A 19,998-nucleotide genomic window follows, 5' to 3' on the forward strand; every position below is an offset into this window, starting at 1 on the left:
TGGTTTTGTAATTTGGCATAACAAATATATTTCTATTGAATATATTATAGGCTTGACCATTTCTCTCTCTCTCTCTCTCTTCTGTTGGATAATTAGAGAAAGCGCATATATCTGACATGGCCGAACAAGGAACGCTGTCTGTCAGACAGACCCATGATGTTTACCAGGATAAGAAATAACACTAGAAAAGTTGTTATTTTGATAGAGAAATAGCCCATCCCCGTAGATAATGTCCAGAAATATGCTCCATAGGCTATAAATGTTCCGACCTTCATCTTCCAGGTGACTTTTGTTGGTGTTTCACTTCACCTCGCTAAAAACCTCCTTTTGCGGGACTCATTGAAATATGCGAACAGACGATATGGATTTGGGAGCATAGCCTAATTACAAAGCATGTCTCATTAAAAACAATATATATTTTATAGTTGAAGGGTAAATACACAGTATAGGCCTATGTAGGCTGGGAACATGACACAGTTCAGTTGAGATTTTTTTTTATTATTTTGGAGGTGGGGGTAGAATACTGTATAGGCTACAGTAGAGCTACATCACGAGTAGACATACAGCCTTTGCAGACAGCCAGGATGTGGAGGCGGGCTTTGACGCTGGGTGACGCCCTGCTCACATTGAAAGGGACAAAGCCGACGTGTGATATCGGCTGAGTGCCAGGAATGCAGTTTGGCCAGTGCTCTCATAACTGTATGCTCAATCCCTCAGGCGCCCCCTGGACTACATGATTATAAATGTTTATAATTGAGAACTGAGAGGTGCAGTAATCAATGATATATAGACACTGTGAAGTAATGACCACCAAATTGAATTTGTAAATACTAAAGTAAAATACAAATACCTCAACATTGAACTCAAGTAATTCTTAGAACTTAGGTAATACATCATTACACCAACACCAATTACATCAAATGCAAAGAAATAGTAGAATTAGTTGGCTAATCTAAGAAAAACATGGGTAGACACATGTTTTCAAACCAACAAGGAAACAAAGACAGACAAGCGAACAGCAGATCTTTTCCATAATGAAACATGCTCTCTCTGAAACAGTGGAACTGTTATTAAGTGCTGGTAATAAGCTCATTGTCATGTGAACTGTTAACTTTATAATTATCCGTTTTAGTCCCATAGCCAGTTTTAAATGGACCCTTACAAATACAAATGAGACATTTAATTAACATTTAATGAAAAAGTCCTATGCCAAAATGTATTTTTACACCATTTAAAGTATAATTACTCTCTAGTATCTACAGTAGTCTCTTCTGTGGTTCATTTCAATTCATTTCAATCCCCAGCAAAATAGTTAAACTAATTGCTCTGCTATGCCATCTAGTGTCACTTGACTGTATTGCAGAAGATAAGCTGAAAGGACGGCCTCCTATTTTTAGACACTCCCATCTCCAGAGAGACCGGTGGGTGTCCAGAGGTACCTACAGATACCTGAGGCGACTCAATTTTCTGTGAACCACTGTACCTTTACTTTTTGGATACAATTTCGGGAAAAGGGTGATCTACCTCGGCATGGAGGCATTCTACCGCAGCCCGGTGATATCCCCGTAGGACCTCATCTGGGTGCACATCAGTATGCAGCAGAGGGTGAGGTTCTATATGGGGCTACGGTTGCCACTGGAACCCTCTCACACTCCTCCATGACGACATCACAGAGCTGGTGGATGTTAGAGATATTTCGCTCCTCCACCTTTCTTTTGAGGATGCCCCACAGATGCTCAATAGGGTTTAGGTCTGGAGACATGCTTGGCCAGTCCATCACCTTTACCCTCAGCTCTTAAGTCAGCGTCGTCTTGGAGGTGTGTTTGGGGTCGTTATCATATTTGCGGCCCAGTTTCCAAAGGGAGGGAGGGGATCATGCTCTGCTTCAGTATGTCACAGTACATGGTTCCCTCAATTAACTGTAGCTTCCCGGTGCCGGCAGCACTCATACTCATATGTATGTTGAGTTATTTTGAGGGACAATAACATTACACTGTTATCCAAGCTGTTCACAGAGTCTGTTAGGTTACCCCCTTATGTCCATATATGGAGATCCCCAGGCATCAAACCCAGGCCCTAACTCGCCAAGGCCCTGCTTGGCTTTACTAATTAACATACGTTTTATGCCCATATATGGAGATTCCTATATATGTTGAGTTATTTTGAGGGACAATAACATTACACTGTTATCCAAGCTGTTCACAGAGGTAAATGAGGTGATGTGAACCTCCCCACCCAGGCTTTGAACCCGGGCCTCCCACGTGAAAGTCCAATATCTTAATCATTACTCCAAATGGAACAAGGGAGATATTAAACTTTTGAGGGTTCAGGCTGGGGCTGCGACTCTCTCCACCACATATCCACATATATATCTCTCCGCCATATACAGTATGTATATATATATACTGTATGTATATATTGCCTGGTTAATAAACCAGACCGAACACAACAACACCCCCTGGCGGTAGTGGTGTTGTAGTACGGTCTGGCACCGATCCATTGAGATTCTATTTTCCTCAACCAGCTTCAAGGGTTGGCCAATCAGGGTTGTATGCTTGGGGCACGTGGTTTCTGTAGGCTTGGGGCACATGGTTTGGGGCAAACCCCAGAAATGAAAACTCTTCCTGTAATGTTATTATTAAGAACGCGTTTTGTACTCTCTGCTGTGATGTGATGGGTTGTGTGAGCCAGCCCCAAACAATGCGCACAACAGATCACTTTATTCAATTTGGCTAATTTTATATGCCTATTCGCGTCGCACTTTGGTGTGTATGGGAAAAGGCGTAAGGCGAATTCTTTGCATTTTCACGTCGCTTTTTCGCGACGCTTCGCTAATTCGCCGCTGTGTAAAGACCTTAACAGTTCTATGGAGATGCAGGTGGTCTTAATGAATGACTGTATGTTTCTACAGTAACAGTAACATGCAGGTGGTCTTAATGAATGACTGGTTGTTTCTACAGTAACAGTAACATGCAGGTGGTCTTAATGAATGACTGGTTGTTTCTACAGTAACAGTTCCAAGGAGATGCAGGTGGTCGTGGGGAGATTGGATCATACGGACTATGCAGCGCATGGAAAGAATGACCAGATCATCCCTGTGGAGAAACCTATCATTCACAGGGATTACAGGCAATCAAAATCCTCTGATGGTCGTCTATTGGCTGTTCATAATGACATTGGTGAGGACGTGGACTTACTGTACACACGTCTACTGACACAACATGATTAACTGTCAAGCCAGTTAGCATTCTGAATGTAATTTATTGACATGGAGAAAGTATGCAACATTGTTCAACATTGGCTCGTTGTAATGTAATTATTTCATTTCAAAAATGACATCTATGCTCATCAGAGATGCTAATAATGTACCATTCTGTGTGTCAGCTTTACTTCAACTGAAGGCCATCCACAGTCCTCTGTGTGCCGTGGAAAGTCGCTATGTTAAAACTGCCTGTCTGCCGAACAAGCTCTTCCATGATGGCATGGAGTGTGTAGTTTCTGGATGGGGCCGCACTCGTATGTACACTATCTAACATTACACATTATCACTGATCTGAATCAATTACCACACTAAACATGGTATGTATCTAACTACACATTATCACTGATCTGAATCAATTACCACACTAAACATGGTATGTATATTACAATTTACCACTGATCTGAATCAATTACCACACTAAACATGGTATGTATCTAACTACACATTATCACTGATCTGAATCAATTACCACACTAAACATGGTATGTATCTAACTACACATTAGCACTGATCTGAATCAATTACCACACTAAACATGGTATGTATCTAACTACACATTAGCACTGATCTGAATCAATTACCACACTAAACATGGTATGTATCTAACTACACATTAGCACTTGTCTGAATCAACCTGATGTCACAGACAATTTAGAGAAGGTTCACACTTCTCTAAACCCATTGCCTTGGGCTCATCTATTAGGCTACTGTCTATTCTTCTATATGCTATTAATTAATTTACCAATGGAAAGTGAAACTTTAGGTTGACATGTGTTAGTCTTTCTGTCTTCATCTGCGTTGTCTCTCTGTGTTCTTGACCCCCAGGAGAAGAGAATAAAAAAAGTTCCAGTAAGCTGTATGATGCCTACATTCCCCTGATCTCCAAGCAGAGCTGTGAGGAGGCCTATCCAGGTCGACTGGATAATACCATGATCTGTGCAGGAGACACAGAGAGAGGAGTTGACGCCTGCCAAGTGAGTGTGTGTCTTATTGGCTTCAGCTTAAAAACTGGATGCTAGGGTAGGTACCCTTGCAAAGAAATCTGTAATCCTGGTCTCTATACTGCCTCCTCCTGGTTAGCAGAGGCACCTGATGGAGGGGAAAGGAACTGGTAGGATTAACGTGTTCCTTCCACGCGCTACGTCCAACCAGGGAACCCTCCTGTTGCTTGCCATCTGTTTAGAAACAGCAGTATACACCTTCAGAGATGGTTATGAACACCTTCAGAGCCATGGTGTCTTCTTACCATCACCTCTCTGTATTAAACATCCATACTGGTTGTTTGTCCTTCCAGGGTGATTCAGGTGGACCTCTGAAGTGTCTACAGGATGGGATTCACTACCTGGCTGGTCTGGTGAGCTGGGGGCCTGAGTGTGGTCAGAAGAACAAGCCTGGTGTCTACACCAATGTCCACTTCTATGTGGACTGGATTAATAAAACCATGTCTGGTGAGGAGGATTATGATTATGATTATTAACTTGATTATAAATCCAGAGGGCAATCGACCCTGACCTCAACCTCCAACACCACGTTAAGGTCATTCTGTCCTCATTTCATCATCTTAAAATATTAATAGTTGTTGATCACCTCTGATCTGGAAAAAGTAATTCACGCCCTCTTCTCTTCTCTGGCCTACACTACAGTAACTGTAACTGTAGGGAGATGACTCACTGTTTTCTCACTGTTGTTGATGATTGTTCACGTTGACAAAACATGACAAGGAAGTTGAAATGTTACCTCAATGTGATGGTCATTTCTAAAAAAATAAAAAATAAAAGATTAGAAAAAGAAAACCTCGGCTTACAATAAGAACCACAATGTCATGTCTGCCTGTCCTGATTAAGGAAGCCTATAAGTTGGGAGATATAGATTTGTTTTTCATTTAACCAATTTGAAATACAAGATTGTGTTGTTGCCTCCCTAATATTTTGATAATTGTGAAATATATGGGTGTAGTGTTTCACACAATGATTGTATCTTTTGGGGATCATAAAATCCAGGGTTGTTTGATGAAGTGTTTCTTTTTTGGTTGTCAAAAACTTTAGCCTTCGGTAACGTTTGTAAAAGTTCAGATTTGGCATCAGGGTGGAAGAATGTATTAAGATAACATCGCCTAACTTTAAGGCCTATTGGTAAATCACAGTGAAATTAGAAACCTACTCCTCCAGCTCAGAGTGGAAAATAAGTGCTAGTAAGAGTGAATTCATCGGAAGCCATTGACAGGAGGGCCCCAAATAGTACTATATTTAAACTGGTACAAAACAGGGAAAGGGGACCAAAAACTATTCATTAGTTTACGGACCACTGTTGCGAGAGGAAGTTTAGAGGCCTTAAAGATTGTGCATTTATTTCCAGAGTTGAACTTTGTCATTTTTCCCCACTCAACTTTATCAAACAGCTCTCAGATAGCCTCTATGGCTGGCAAAGGGATTTTGTGAGCTCCTAGAACTACAAAGTATTAACTTCTAGTTACTCTCTTTTTACTTTTGCTGTTTTTTTCTGGGATCACTATTAGTATCATTTGTTCCCTTTTTGAATTTGAATTTTGAATTTAAAATAAACCTGGAATTGTTGGACATTAAGAACTCGTCTTGTGCTATTTTCATTGGCATCTCTATAATTCTGTTATAAACAGTAATACACCTTTTATCTAACAACACTGTTTTAACTCTGTGTAATTACCCTGTACTGATACCTTGTGTGTTTCAAACCAAGCAAAGAGGGTTAACTTAGCAGTAAAGTAGCAGTGGTCCAACAGTGATGAATGACAAGCAGTAACAAGAGAAAAGAAACAGGAGAGAGTTCTGGAAATCATTTCCACCTCTTGAGGAGGAACTTCTGTTCCTAATCTCAGTGCAGAAACCTCGCTGAGCCATGGAAGTATGAAGAAAACAACACAGAAGGAGACATACAGTAGGCGGCGAGGAGAGAACACAGTCCTCCTTTATGATAGAGAGGGGAACCCCCGGCTGTAGGCCTATAAACCCTACGTCTACCCTACATCTAAAGGGAATTCCCAGTTTGACACTTAAGCCCCTTTTCGACTGCAGCTTTAGCACCACAACACACCACACTACACCACACCACACCACACCGCACCACATAAAAATATCTACATTTTCCATTACGCAAATTACCGCTATCGGTAAGAAACAGATTGATACTTTTTAGTACCATGTTTAGTACCACATTCACACCACTCTACCCAGGTCCTTGTAGTGGAAAACCTGGCACAAGTGGGCAGTGTGGTGTGGAGTGGTGTTGTGTTGGGCCAGTGGAAAAGGGGCTTATGTCACTGACATCTAAAGGGAATCCCCTGCATATGTTGTAATGCTGGAGTCCTCATTATGTGGATGTGAAGGTGACTGCACCAACAACAAGGGTTCAGACGACAACACATAAGACATAAGTTCTTGTGCAATTTGGGGTACGAGAGAATTACAATTTGTATTTGCATTCTTTCATATAGGCCTAAACTCTACTGCCTATTATCTGTATGACAAGCAATGTACTGTATATGTACTTCAATTTGAAGTAATGTAGGCTACTCCAAATTTAAGTAGAGTAATTGTATTGTATTACAATAGTGGAACTGGGTTGTTGCCAAAGTTCACGGCCCTCGCGGCTTGGGAGCTTGTGTTTGCATGCAGGTTTCATGACAGTACACTTCACTAGTACAAGGTCAACTAAAAGGATTCCTCAAAAAAACGTTTGTGCTTGTTTTGTTTCAATAAAGGGGTCCTTTTTAACGCATATAACATAGAATGACAGACAGATAAAACACAGTTCTATGCAGAAAAAGAAGAAGAAGAAGAAGAAGAAAACGAAAACGGTGTAAAACACAATGCAAAATAAATGGTATGGGTCTCCCTTCGCCTCTCTTCTGCATCGTGCAGTGACTGGGGAGCGTGAACTTTGTCAACTACTCCTCTGTACTAACATTCATACTAGGCTGCTGGACCATCCTATCCTTTGTGTTTTGTGGCTATATGCTTCCCTCTGGTGGACATAGTGAGTATTACAGGCCACCAACACATTGTCATTTCCAATGTGACATTCAGTTATGTTGGTAACAGGTAGAACAGGGCTACTCAACACAACAGGGCCGCAGAGTGATTCACAGCCTCAGCCTGATGACCCCAAAAGTCCAGCATCTCCCCTGGACCAAAGAGGTCTAGTGGTTAAGATGTTGGACTTTCACGCAGGAGACCCGGGTTCGCATCCCGGGCGTTACACATGCAGAGTTTAAAAATGAGGGAAACACGCAGAAAACTGCCACATCCCCCTCAATGCACAAAAAGATTGGTTTCTTCTTTTGGAACAAGCAAATGAAATAGCAAAAACAAGACAGAAACTGTTTCCTGGTGGTTTTTGGAGAGAAAATGAAAAATTACATCATAAATTATTTGAAAGGTCCATAGTAGTCGGAGGCCTTAGGTTTTTTTTTTGCGCTAATCAGTCTAAAAGCGCCACATTTTGCACAGATGTAGCCCAGGGCATGCTCTAATGATTTAGCTAGGGCGCCCGAGTCGGCGACCTTCGGGGTCACCGCAGCGGCCAAATCAAGTTGGGCTCCCATCGACTTTCTCTACAGGAGGAAAATACCCAGAAAAACATTTTTTTCTGTGTATTTTTCACTGTGAAATCACTTTTCATCACTAAACCTTCATTTTCTGGGGCCATTTTTAGCCCAGGTTTGTGCAAAACAAATGCTAGCAATGGATTCAGCATCATGAAAAGTTAGACCCCTCATATCCTACTTAAATACACAGGATAGGATTTTCTGGATATTTTCCTCCTGTATAGAAAGTTGATGGGAGCCCAACTTCATTTGGCCGCTGTGGCGACCCTGAAGGTCGCTGACTCGTGCGCCAAAGCTAAATCATTAGAGGATGCCCTGGGCTACATTTGTGCAAAATTTGGCGCTTTTAGACTGATTAGCACGAAATTACCATTCTATCTCCCTAAGGCCCCCGACTAATGCTGAAAGTAGACAAAAGACAAAATATATTTTCAACAGGCCGCAGGGGCCGCAAGCAGCCCACGGGCAGTATCTTCTTTGGATCTAGTCAGAAACTTAGCAAAGTTGAGAACTTCACAATTAAAGTAGGTGACACTGTGATAGCAAGAAAAAAACACATCTGCTGGGTTGCATCCTGGAGGCTAACCTATCCAGTGAAAAAATGACTACCCAGGTAATCAATAAAGTCAACCAACAAATTCGCTTCTTGCAAAGGGTTGCCCCGCTGATCGATATTAAATCTCGAAAGACCCTAGGAGGTGCTCTTATTGGGCCCCTCATTGATTACGGAATCCTCGTTTGGTATCGCGATGCCCGTGGGGGGCTGGTATCAATGGGCTAATAGGGTCGATTCATACTTTAATAAGGATCCGAGTTTATTTCGGTTCGGCTCTGTCTAAACTATGATATGGCGTCATTCAGAGCCGAATTAATGGCGTTTCCCCGGCGCTAACCGCCATTTTTAGGTGATAGCTAGAAAACTTCACTGCGGTGAGGTGCTATGCTCTTCACCCTGGACTCTGATAGAGGCATGACATCACTGTGTGATTACCATTGAGCTGGGTGATTGACAGCTGGCATGACACGCCTCCTTCATTTAGTCTCCATTTGGTCTGATTTCATTCAGCCCGTAGGACATGGCCACTGCAGTTCCACCATGTGACTAGCTTTTGACCAATGACAAGTTTACTAGCTTGATGTCTGTGTTTGAGGAAGAGGAATACAATGCCATCGCGGGACGATTCAAATGGACATAAATATTATCTATGTTTTAATAGATTTTCTGTCATGTTCGCGGGAGAAACAATAGAAGTCAAGAGACTGCTGGTGCAAATACAAAAGGAAAGACCACAAAATGCTTGCTTTTTGGAGGAGACAGTGGACCCAGTCATTCTAAAGGTATCGTGAATTTCATTTATCTGACAAAGTTAAGAATGGTCGCTGCTTTAATAACATTGGAAATGTGCTGTGGATTAAGCTGCCTGTCTTTGATGTTGTTGTCAACGTGACGGTGTGCGGCACACACACACCGTGTGCCTGTGTGTGTGTGTGTGTGTGTGTGTGTGCGCGTACGTGCGTGCGTGCGTGCGTGCGTGCGTGCGTGTGTGTGTGTGTGGCACTTTAAAAGCAGTGATATGGAAAGAGAGACAGAGATTCTTTTGTATCATACTGTATGTAATGCTTTGGCAATATAAGAATGCTTGAATTGAAATAAATAGACAGACAGATGACAGAGAGACTGTATGTGCCACTGGTTGCTATATAAGCTGCCTGCATTACACCTCAAGTCTGTAATAATCAAACCTTTTCATTAGTTGTCTGGTTCTGGTCTTATATTTTGTTTAAAAAGTACATGCTATTCTTGTGTGACCCTTAATTTAGGATTGTATTAATCCCAGGCTTAACATGATGAGTATTGTCAACACCATCAATAATGATGATAGTTATCTGCACATACAAACATAATGTTCACTGGAGCAGTGGAACCCCTGTTTGTTGTGGGCACTTCTGTTCTGGTGGAGCTCTTGCTACAGTATAACAAAGTATAGATAGGCCTACAGTAAGGCATTCACCAAATATTAAAATATTCGAATATCAAAGTCACTATTCAACGTTGTTCACCGAAGTCGAATATTCGCTTATTTTTATTGTTTTCTCTTTAAAAAATATATAGTTTATAAATCTTGGCTAGATAGGAAGTAATATGCCCCTGGTGGATACATGTGTTAATGCCAGGGTTTCCTGCAGCACTTATCTGTAGCACCTGGCCAAGAGACAAGAGTCAACCTCTCCTTTTATGTTGAGGGCAAAAATAAGAATTAGTCTAAAATAAGGGAATTAATTTAGTTGTGTTTTCCGTCATCATGCGCACATTCATGTGTTTTTTTTATAGGGCAAAATTAAGAATTAATATTAAAAATGAATTACTTGAATTAATTAATTAATTGTCAACATTTTTCCTGCAGGAAACCCTGAATGCTCTATACCAGGGGTTCTCAAAACCTTTTAGGCTGTGACCCCCAAAATAAAGCAATGAAGCAAAACGTCACAATGACTAGCTGTTAAAACAGTTCACACATTGGTATAAAACAAGTTAATTCTAGACTCATCATGTCATCTTACAGAACTGGACTGAAGTGGACCATTCATCATGACTACTTTACTTTGGTTCTGTACACCCATATAGTTATGTAAATAATTGTGTACTTTCTCTGCAAGTAAAATGTTTTACTTGTAACAGAGTTAGAGTATTTCTAAATTGTATGATTGCTTTACTTAAAGGACGGCTTCACCACTTTTCAACCTATCTTAATGTTCATGATAAAATAGCACAATTTATTTCCTACTCGGACTATCCAGTGACATCATAGTTTGACAGATAATTGTTTTAAACAATATCTTTGAAAAAATATTTAGATTTTTATTATCTCGAGAACAATGGCTTCCATTATAACATTGCAACTTTTCAGGAATAGAAAGCTTGCATTTTCTATTAGCTTGGATTCCCCATTGATGATGTCACAAGACGATGGGTTTCTGACCTGCCCACAGCCCTCCTCTGAGAATGAATCCTATGAGGATGAATTATCTGAAGATAAGTTGAAAAGTGGTGAATTCATCCTTTAAATACAACGTGGGAGTACTTCTTCTTTCCACCACTGGGGGGTAGTGTTTACAAACTGCTCATCAATGTTTATTATTTAGAAGGTGTTGAACATTGATCTATTCTACTTCATCTACTCTACAGCTCAGCAGGTTGGATGCATTTCTCATTGTGTCCAGCAGGTGGGGGTAAAGTGATCGATTTGGTTGTTAGTACCAAACATACTGTAATGGTAAGTGAACTGCAGTGTCACAATCTACAATGTAAGCTATTTTTGAAATATTTTCAAAAAAATAGCAGATCTACAAGCTCACATTCTCAACCTGTCAGGTTCAAGATTGATGCGATGTGAGCTTATAGATCTGTTATTTTGTTGACGTTGAAAGTTTTAGAAAGATAGCAAGATAGCTCTTCTGCTCATGGTTCAAGTGGTTAATGTTTTAAGCAAAAGAAATCCTGTTATTTTCACGGAGGCGTATACACACGTGCACATACATGCACACTGCACAGTGCACACACATTACATGCACAATGCAGATGCACACACACACACACACACACTCTGTCCAGCTCCCACAGACCAGAGCAGTATAATCAGAGAGTGGTGTCACCGCGGGGTCAGAAACAGCGCTGGTCACGTGGTTCATTGTCACTTTACACCTCATAGACTTCAATGCATTTTGTAAACTTCCGGTTCGCCGTTTGTCACTATACGCCAATAGATGTGTGCGTAGAAGACCTGGCCCCATGAAGTGAACGGGAGTGACGCAACTCTCCATTCTAGGGCTCTGCCACAGACTATAGAGCTTAGGTGTCTCTTCACCAAACAGACTAGTCTATTCCTATGACCTGATCTGTGTCCAGCTCCCTCAGACTAGAGCTTCAGATTAGAGGTCTTCACGTCTCCTCGACCCCGAAATTACCTGAGGACCCGAGAGACCCGTACGGGGTTCTGTCAGTGTTTTATCATAATCACTCTGAGCCGGGTCGGAATGGCCACATTTCTCTCAGAACACGGGGCTGTCAATCATTATGTGTATTACCCGAGTGGACCCGTACTGTGTGTGACGTGTGTGTACTTTCTGCTTTTTTATGCAACTTGTTAAAGCAATCAATCAATGTGTGTGCGTGCGTGCGTGCGTGCGCTGGCGTGCGCTGGCGTGCGCTGCTGTGCTCTGATCAGGATAAGGAACAAACTGTTTAACGTGTTTGCTGCGTTTTGGCTGACCTATAAGGTCAGTTAGCCGTGAGCCAGACTGTGAGATGATTATGCTGGTCTAGGATCAGATGATTAACTGCGTGGAAAAAAGAGCCTCGGTGCGTAATGCATGTGTGATGCGTAGCTACTCCAGGCTGCTGCCAATCTGATGAGAAAGCAGCCGCGTGCATTCCGTACAATCATGACAAACAAACCGAAAATTACTTACCTCTGTAGATAGAAAATAGCCTAAAAGCATTCCTTTCTCCTTGGCTTTTGTTTCCATGTTAATATTATAGATTCCGACCATGGTAGACTTCTTCTGCCGGTCAATCAGTTAACAGTGCACGGCTGCTGTGAGTGAGACCTAAGGCAGAGGTAGGTTAACCCATTTAGGCCTAACCTATAGTTAGGCCTAAATCAGAAATTAGCCTACAAAAACAAATATGTTGCTACATACTGTACATGTACTGTAAGCCCCTCCCATACACTAAAATGTGTACCCGGCCTGAATTGACCGGCGACCTTCGGGGTCACCACAGCACCCACAAAACTCTGAAAAGTGATGACTCATCACTTTTCATCACTAAAGTCGATGGGAGCCCAACTTGATTTGGCCGCTGTGGCGACCCCGAATGTCGCAGACTCGGGCGCCCTAGCTAAATCATTAGAGCATGCCCTGAGCTACATCTGGGCAAAATTTTGAACTTTTTAGACTGATTAGCACGAGAAAAAAAAACCCTAAGGCCTCCGACTAACATGAATACTCACCCATACGTGTATTGTTTTCTGAGGCCATTTCTAGCACACAGAATGTTTTTTGTGCAAAACAAATGCTTGCAATGGATTCAGAATCATGAAAAAACCCTAGTTTGACCAGTTATATGCTACTTAAAGCAGATTATTTTTTTGCTTTTTTTCCCTATAATGTAAAGTTAATGGGACACCAATTGCATTGCACAATATGGCAGTACCATGGGGTGCCCATCTTGGCACCCATCTTAAAATGATTAAGTATGTTATGGACAACATCTGTGCCAAATTTGGCGAATTTGCGAGAATCTGAACCAAAATATCCCTGGGCCCCCCGACTATTCAGTGCGTTGAGGTCTATTAGCAGATCCGGTTGTCTCTGTGATTGTAGTGAACTGCTCTCATAACTCTATGGCTGCTAAGCAACTTGACACAGTTGAGTGTGTGTGATTGTGTAGACGTTGTTTGCAGAGTTGGAAAACGTACTCACATTTCTTATTTAAGTAAAAGTATCAATACTGCAACGTAGAAATACTTTGTAAGGACACGGTCAGACAGCACTTTTATTCTAGCTATGAGGGTGGATTCTGACAATGCATTTCAAAGGGAATGGAGCGTTGTTGTTGTTTTTTATTTATTTTCTCAGAAATCCACAAATGGCAGCAAACCACTCCATTCCCATTGAAATTGCCTCTGAGATAAATCCTATAATAATCTGGATTTAGTGGAGTAGAAGTAAAGAATACCAATCCACTTGCCCACTCGCCCTGAAAACCTCTCGCCCAAAGCTTTGGTCCCCTCGCCCAGAGGTGAGATCCTGTCGTCTGCAAACTCGGGGGTTGACACTAAGGTCTCAGAGGCACTTGCCCTTTGGGCAAGTACAGGTCATGTTCTACTTGCCCAAAGGTCATGCCCACTTTGCTGAAAAGTAAATTAAATAGTCTATTTACTATAATTCTATAGTAAATAGAATTACCGTTCAATTTAACGCTTATTTAGCTTTACTTTCTGTGGCTGTGCGATAAAAATGTCACGCCTAAATAATAAATATTAGGGATGTGACAATCGACCCGAAAATCGACTCATGCTCACCGCGACTCAAAAAGTATGAGTCGAAAAATCGAAAAGTTTTTTTTATTTTTATTATTATTATCTTTTTCCCCCAAAAATGTGTTTTTTTTTAGTTTTTTTTGTAACTAATTTTTTATTATCTACAATAAACATACAAATATGAGAAAGTCACATACAATCAAAAAATCACACCCGTGTGAACTGAGCGGTGGTTTCTAGATCTATGAATCCTGTCACCTCCCCCCCGCACATCCCCCCCCCCCCCCCCCCCCCCCCTGTGTGTGTGTGTGTGTGCGTGTGTGTGTGTGCCTGGCCTGGCCTGAAAACAGCGCCCCTCCCTTAACATGTGTGGAAATAAAAGGTACTACACCACAGGCTTGAGGCTACATACAGACCCACCCACCCACATACATACATACAAACGTACCTACACACACGGCCACGCTATGGAGACGGTGTGACCACCGCTCAAAAATAGAAAAGTAAAGGAAAAAAATTAAAAGGGAATAAAAAAGGGGGAAACAAAAGAACATAGAATTGTGTTGAGGTGGGCATTATATCACAAGGTAGACATAATAATGGATAACATTTCCTTTTTTTTTAAACATACAATCAATCAATGAGTTACAAGTCAGTTACAAGGCGCCATCTAGTGGAGAGTCAACATGGTTTGTGGTATCAGGTAAGAGAACCATTTCCTCCAGTTCCTCCCATATTGGTCCGCTCTCAGCCTAAGAGAGAAAGTCAAACTTTTCACGTGTCAATTTCGTTGACTACTGTAATCGCTTGTTCGTTATAAGCGTCAATGTTTTCCAAATGTGAGAGGACCGGTGTGTGTGTGTGTGTGTCTGTCTGTGTCGGGGACGAGTGAATGTCTGTGTTGCAAGCATGGATCGCAGATTCGCATGCATGCGGCGCTGGTCAGGTCCGCGGACTACTGGTTGAGAAACACTTCTGGTCTGTTTGTGTGCCGCGTGATAGCAGTGCGCGCCGACTGGATGTGTTTTGTTTACCTCCTGCCTTTGCATGCATGCTTGACACGAAAGCTCGCTTATTTAATGGCAACGTCGCCTCTTGTGCAGTGATTTTGTCAAGATTGACAATAAAACACAACACAAAATAAATACACTACTCGCCGTTAATGCGACACACCCGTGGACACGGTCGGGAAGCCTAGCAGGGGCGGTTTTTATAAACTGGGGGCTCCCCACAAAGGTAGTAAAAGAGGCCCCCCCCCCATGAGCGCGCGTGAAAAATAGATATGCGTGAAAAAAAACAGTATGCGTGCGTGCGAAGTGCAGGAATTAAAAATGCCACCCTCCAACTCAATACCTATTCTGAAAAAGTGATGATTTAGCATGACAAGACGATGAACTTGACAAGACAATGAAGAGCAGAGGCAGAGGAAGCCTATTTGTTGTCATTATGGTTGGTTTTAAATACCTAACCACAATCATTTTGGATCTATTTGATTAATTTAAGAAGAGTACAGTAAGGTAGCCTATATAGAGTAGGCCTATATGTATATTTTTATACAGGACATATTTGATGCAGGACAATAATTATTTTAATAACAATAAGGGAATATCAGTGAATAATAATACTTTAAAATTATATTTTAATTATTAATTATTTAATTTAATTATTATTTTTCAAAATTTTGATAACATTAAAGCTGCAAGCAGCAATGACCGGGCCCTCGCAGCTCTACCCACGTCACAAGGGGCAACAGCCAATCAGAAGAGGGGACAGGACTAAGTTAAACCAATTAAGGTGAAGGACTCTTGATGAAGTCATATGACACCAGCCACAAGTCTGTACGACAAACGGTTCATGAGATATAGAGGCACTTCCTGTTTGGCGAAGGGCACTTCCTGTTTGGCGAAGGAAGCGCCAATTAAGGTTAAGGACTCTTAATCAAGTCATATGACACCAGCCCCGAGTCTGTACGACAAACGGTTCATGAGATATAGAGGCACTTCCTGTTTGGTGAAGGGCACTTCCTGTTTGGCGAAGGAAGTTTGATCTCTGTGTGAAACCTATTGACTCCAGTGAGCAGTTGGTCAATTCTTTAAACAATCATAACTTTTGACAGGAATGGGCTAGAGACTTACTTTTTTTTTCTAAATGCTCAGAATAATGAGCCCAGCAGGGGGCCCCCTCTGCCTTGGGGCTCTACGCAGTTGCGTAGTCTGCGTAGAGCAAATGCCCGCCCCTGCGGGAAGGGAGAGCGAGCCAGCGAGGCAGACCAAACAAAGCTCCACATTTGATACACTAGCCTGGGGTAACCGCCAGCCTGAGCGCTCCCACAACGGAACGGTTCCATGGACTTTGTCACTCCGCTTCTAGTCTATAGAGAACAGACTCCATCCTAACGCAAGGAAGAGCAATTGTTTATTATAATTATTATTAGGGCTTTGATGCAAGTTCTGGTGGGTGCTGCTGCAAGTTGTGTTGCTTAAAGTAATGCGCCGTTGTGGTCTCCTCTCAGCTGCAGCTTAGCGGGGGGGGGGGGGGGAGTGAAAAAAGTCGATCGACGCGTCGATTTTCGGCCACGACGCGTCGATTCGCAAATAATGCGTTGATTAACATCCCTAATAAATATGTATCCAAATACCTACATAGCTATGATTGAATATGACTATGGGTTCACCCCTATTTTATATTTTGAAGTGTAGCAACAGTGAAAACAGCCCATTATAGGTAAACAGTGCTCTTATTTGACATTCCACAGACCAGAAGACGCTGGCCACGTTCAGGTGTTTAAACAGATATCTGGTGTTGTGTATACGTGGACGGTTGCGTCCCCTCTCAAACAAGCACTTGCCCGGTCAGGCAACCTGAAAGGAAACTTCACCTGCCCCAAAGTTTGATTTACCTACCGGGGGCAGGTGGGTAAGCCTTAGTGTCAATGCCTGCAAATGTAGGCCTATTTCATAACAAACGTGTGTATGTGTGAGAGGTTGACCGTGAGTGCATGTGAGTGCAGCTGTTACACGCACGCTGACGTACATTGTTTTATACCAGGGGTCTTCAACGTTTTCAGGCCAAGGACCCCTTAGTCGAGAGAGAGATGAAGCGGGGACCCCCACCTTATCATAGATTCCATATAGTGTCATTGTTTGACAGCACAATCGTCAGTGTATTTTGGATTCATGTCAATTTGCGTTTTCAGATATTTAACCACTTGAACCGTCAATACTTAATAAACGTGACCTTTCACTCTGTAAATAGTCTGCTCTTTTCCCCCTCTACACCAAAGCTCTTTGCCAAAAATAGCCGATCTACAAGCTCACAATGCCTTGCAGGGCGAGGCGTTGTGAGCTTGTAGATCTGCTAATTTTGGCTAAAGTTCTCAGAATATGGACGCTAGGGTTCAAGTGATTAATATAAAAAAGGAGAAAAAGGTTTTTATCACTCAAAGATCTGGACGACCCCCTGTAGTGACTCTGAGGACCCCCTAGGGGTCCCGGACCCCCTGTTGAAGACCCCTGTTTTATACCTTTACTTTGTGGATAGGAAAAGGAGGAGTTCCACCACAGACGGCATGAAGGACCGTAGGACCTCATCTACAGCGGAGGGTGAGGCCATATCTGGGGATGCCCGTATATGGACATATTGTGTCATGAGTCTCATGAGGACTAGTGTGGTTGTCGCTACGCGAGTCACACTTGTAAATTAATGCCGTCCTTGTCCCTTTTATCCCTGATGTCATCAATATTAAGCCCATAATATGAAGATTGCTGAAAACAATGAGACATTTCCTGATGTCATAACCAATGGCCGGAGGTGGCTTGTGTTTTTGAGCGGTGGTCACACCGTCTCCATAGCGTGGCCGTGTGTGTAGGTATGTATGTTTGTTTGTATGTATGTATGTATGTATGTATGTGGGTGGGTCTGTATGTAGCCTCAAGCCTGTGGTGTAGTACCTTTTCTGACCACACATGTTAAGGGAGGGGCGCTGTTGTTCAGGCCAGGCCAGAACAGGCAAGGCACACTCACACTCACACGCACGCACGCACGCACGCACGCACACACACACACACACACACACGCGCACAGACTCCACCGCTCAGTTCACACGGGTGTGATTTTTTGTCTAAAAAAGGTTTTTTGTCACTGACATATGAACAATAATACTACCAGAACACTGATGTGCAGAGAATGTTAGAGAGGCAGGGGCTGACATTTCTAAAAGGGCCTTTTGTTGAAAACATCGAAAATAGCAGACCTCCAATCTCATAACGTGTCGCGCTGCGACGCGTTGTGAGCATGGCGGGCGGCAATTTTCGATGCTTGATTTCTACAAATTTCTTGATTTCAACATAAGATGCTGCATTCTTGTTCAGGAGAGTTTGGACAAGGACATATTCTTGAATGCTGCCTTCAGGTATGGCATGGAAAGAGGGCATTTGCATTTCTTTCACCATAGTAAAAACTGCATTCATGGTCTGGAGAGGGCACTTTTAACTGATGGATAAAAGGGCAGGGGCTTGAGCCCCCTTTGATGTCTATGTGTGCACGGCACGTGCCTGTACCAGAAACACATAGAGAGATAGCCCCGAATGACCATAAAAGGTCTGTAACTCTGAGAGTGATGGAACCAAATGGACCCTTACAGGTCTGTAACTCTGAGAGTGTACAAATGGAAACAAATGGACCCTTACTGGTCTGTAACTCTGAGAGTGTACAAATGGAACCAAATGGACCCTTACAGGTCTGTAACTCTGAGAGTGACGGAACCAAATGGACCCTTACAGGTCTGTAACTCTGAGAGTGTACAGATGGAACCAAATGGACCCTTTATACTGGCCTGTAACTCTGAGAATGTACAAATGGAACCAAATGGACAGATAAAAGATGTAGAAGCGCTGTGTGGGTCCGTGAGTGATATAGAAAAAATCACACCCGTGTGAACTGAGCGGTGGTTCTCCCCCCCCCCCCCCCCCCGTGTGTGTGTGTGTGTGTGTGTGTGTGTGTGTGTGTGTGTGTGTGTGTGTGTGTGTGTGTGTGTGTGTGTGTGTGTGTGTGTGTGTGTGTGTGTGTGTGTGTGTGTGTGTGTGTGTGTGTGTGTGTGTGTGTGTGTGTGTGTGTGTGTGTGTGTGTGTGTGTGTGTGGGGCCTGGACAACAGCGCCCCTCCCTTAACATGTGTGGACAGAAAAGGTACTACACAGGCTTGAGGCTACATACAGACCCACATACAAACCCACATACAAACAAACTAACAAACAAACATACCTACACACACGGCCACGCTATGGAGACGGTGTGACCACCGCTCAAAAAACAGGTGCTCTTTGGAGAGGGTATAGAACTAGTAAGGCACCTCAGGGTGACACGCGCCAATTCTTGGCCATCTGGCCAGTGATGTTTATGGGACTAGTTACTCATATATGGAGACCCCTGCATGATAGTCAACAATGTTATGTCAAAACATGCCTTAATATGTCCTTAATATTGGTAACATAATATCCTTAATAATGTCCTTATTAATATTGATAATATAGGAATCTCCATATATGGACATAAAACGTAAAGCCAAGCAGGGTCTTGGTGAGTTAGTGCCTGGGTTTGATGCCTGGGGATCTCCATATATGGGCATAAGGGGGTAATTCTAACAGGGCATCATCTGGGAATTTTATTTATTTTATCCTTTATTCATATATTCTATATCCATATATATATATATATATATATATATATATATATATATATATGACTTAATATTAACGTTTTCGGCCTGGGATTGATGACATCAGAAATCTCCATATATGGGCATAAAAGGGATTCTGTTTCTGGGAATGACCATATATGGACTTTTTATTGTATTTGATCCTTTATTAATAATAATATGTATCCATATACATACAATTTTATGCCTATACATGGAGATCCCTATCTGAACCAGCCACACAGATATGGGCCATGCCTTTCCCATCTGACCAGTGATATCAATGACATCAGGGATCTTCATATATGGGCATAAAAGGGATACCCATATATGGACTGTCACTGTGATATCACCTGTGATGTCACAGTGATAGTATGAATATCCAGGGTTTGATCAATCAAGCAACAAGACATCACC

General features: G+C 42.3%; 1 protein-coding gene across 5 annotated transcripts in view; it reads left to right on the forward strand.

Annotated features, from left to right (window-relative positions):
- Positions 1–5,749, forward strand: part of LOC308291238 (uncharacterized protein) — a 222,159-nt gene extending 216,410 nt beyond the window's left edge. For all 5 annotated transcript variants that reach the window (XM_080733202.1, XM_080733206.1, XM_080733207.1 and 2 more), the window contains 4 exons: positions 3,010–3,179; positions 3,385–3,516; positions 4,088–4,236; positions 4,557–5,749. In XM_080733202.1, the coding sequence (XP_080589328.1) occupies positions 3,010–3,179; positions 3,385–3,516; positions 4,088–4,236; positions 4,557–4,739 (634 nt within the window). In that variant the 3' untranslated portion in view covers positions 4,740–5,749. The remainder of the gene's footprint in view (positions 1–3,009; positions 3,180–3,384; positions 3,517–4,087; positions 4,237–4,556) is intronic.
- Positions 5,750–19,998: the final 14,249 nt, after the last annotated feature.

This window comes from Nannobrachium achirus (assembly GCF_963921795.1).
Source record: "Nannobrachium achirus genome assembly, chromosome: 9".
In the NCBI taxonomy this organism is placed as follows: domain Eukaryota; kingdom Metazoa; phylum Chordata; class Actinopteri; order Myctophiformes; family Myctophidae; genus Nannobrachium; species Nannobrachium achirus.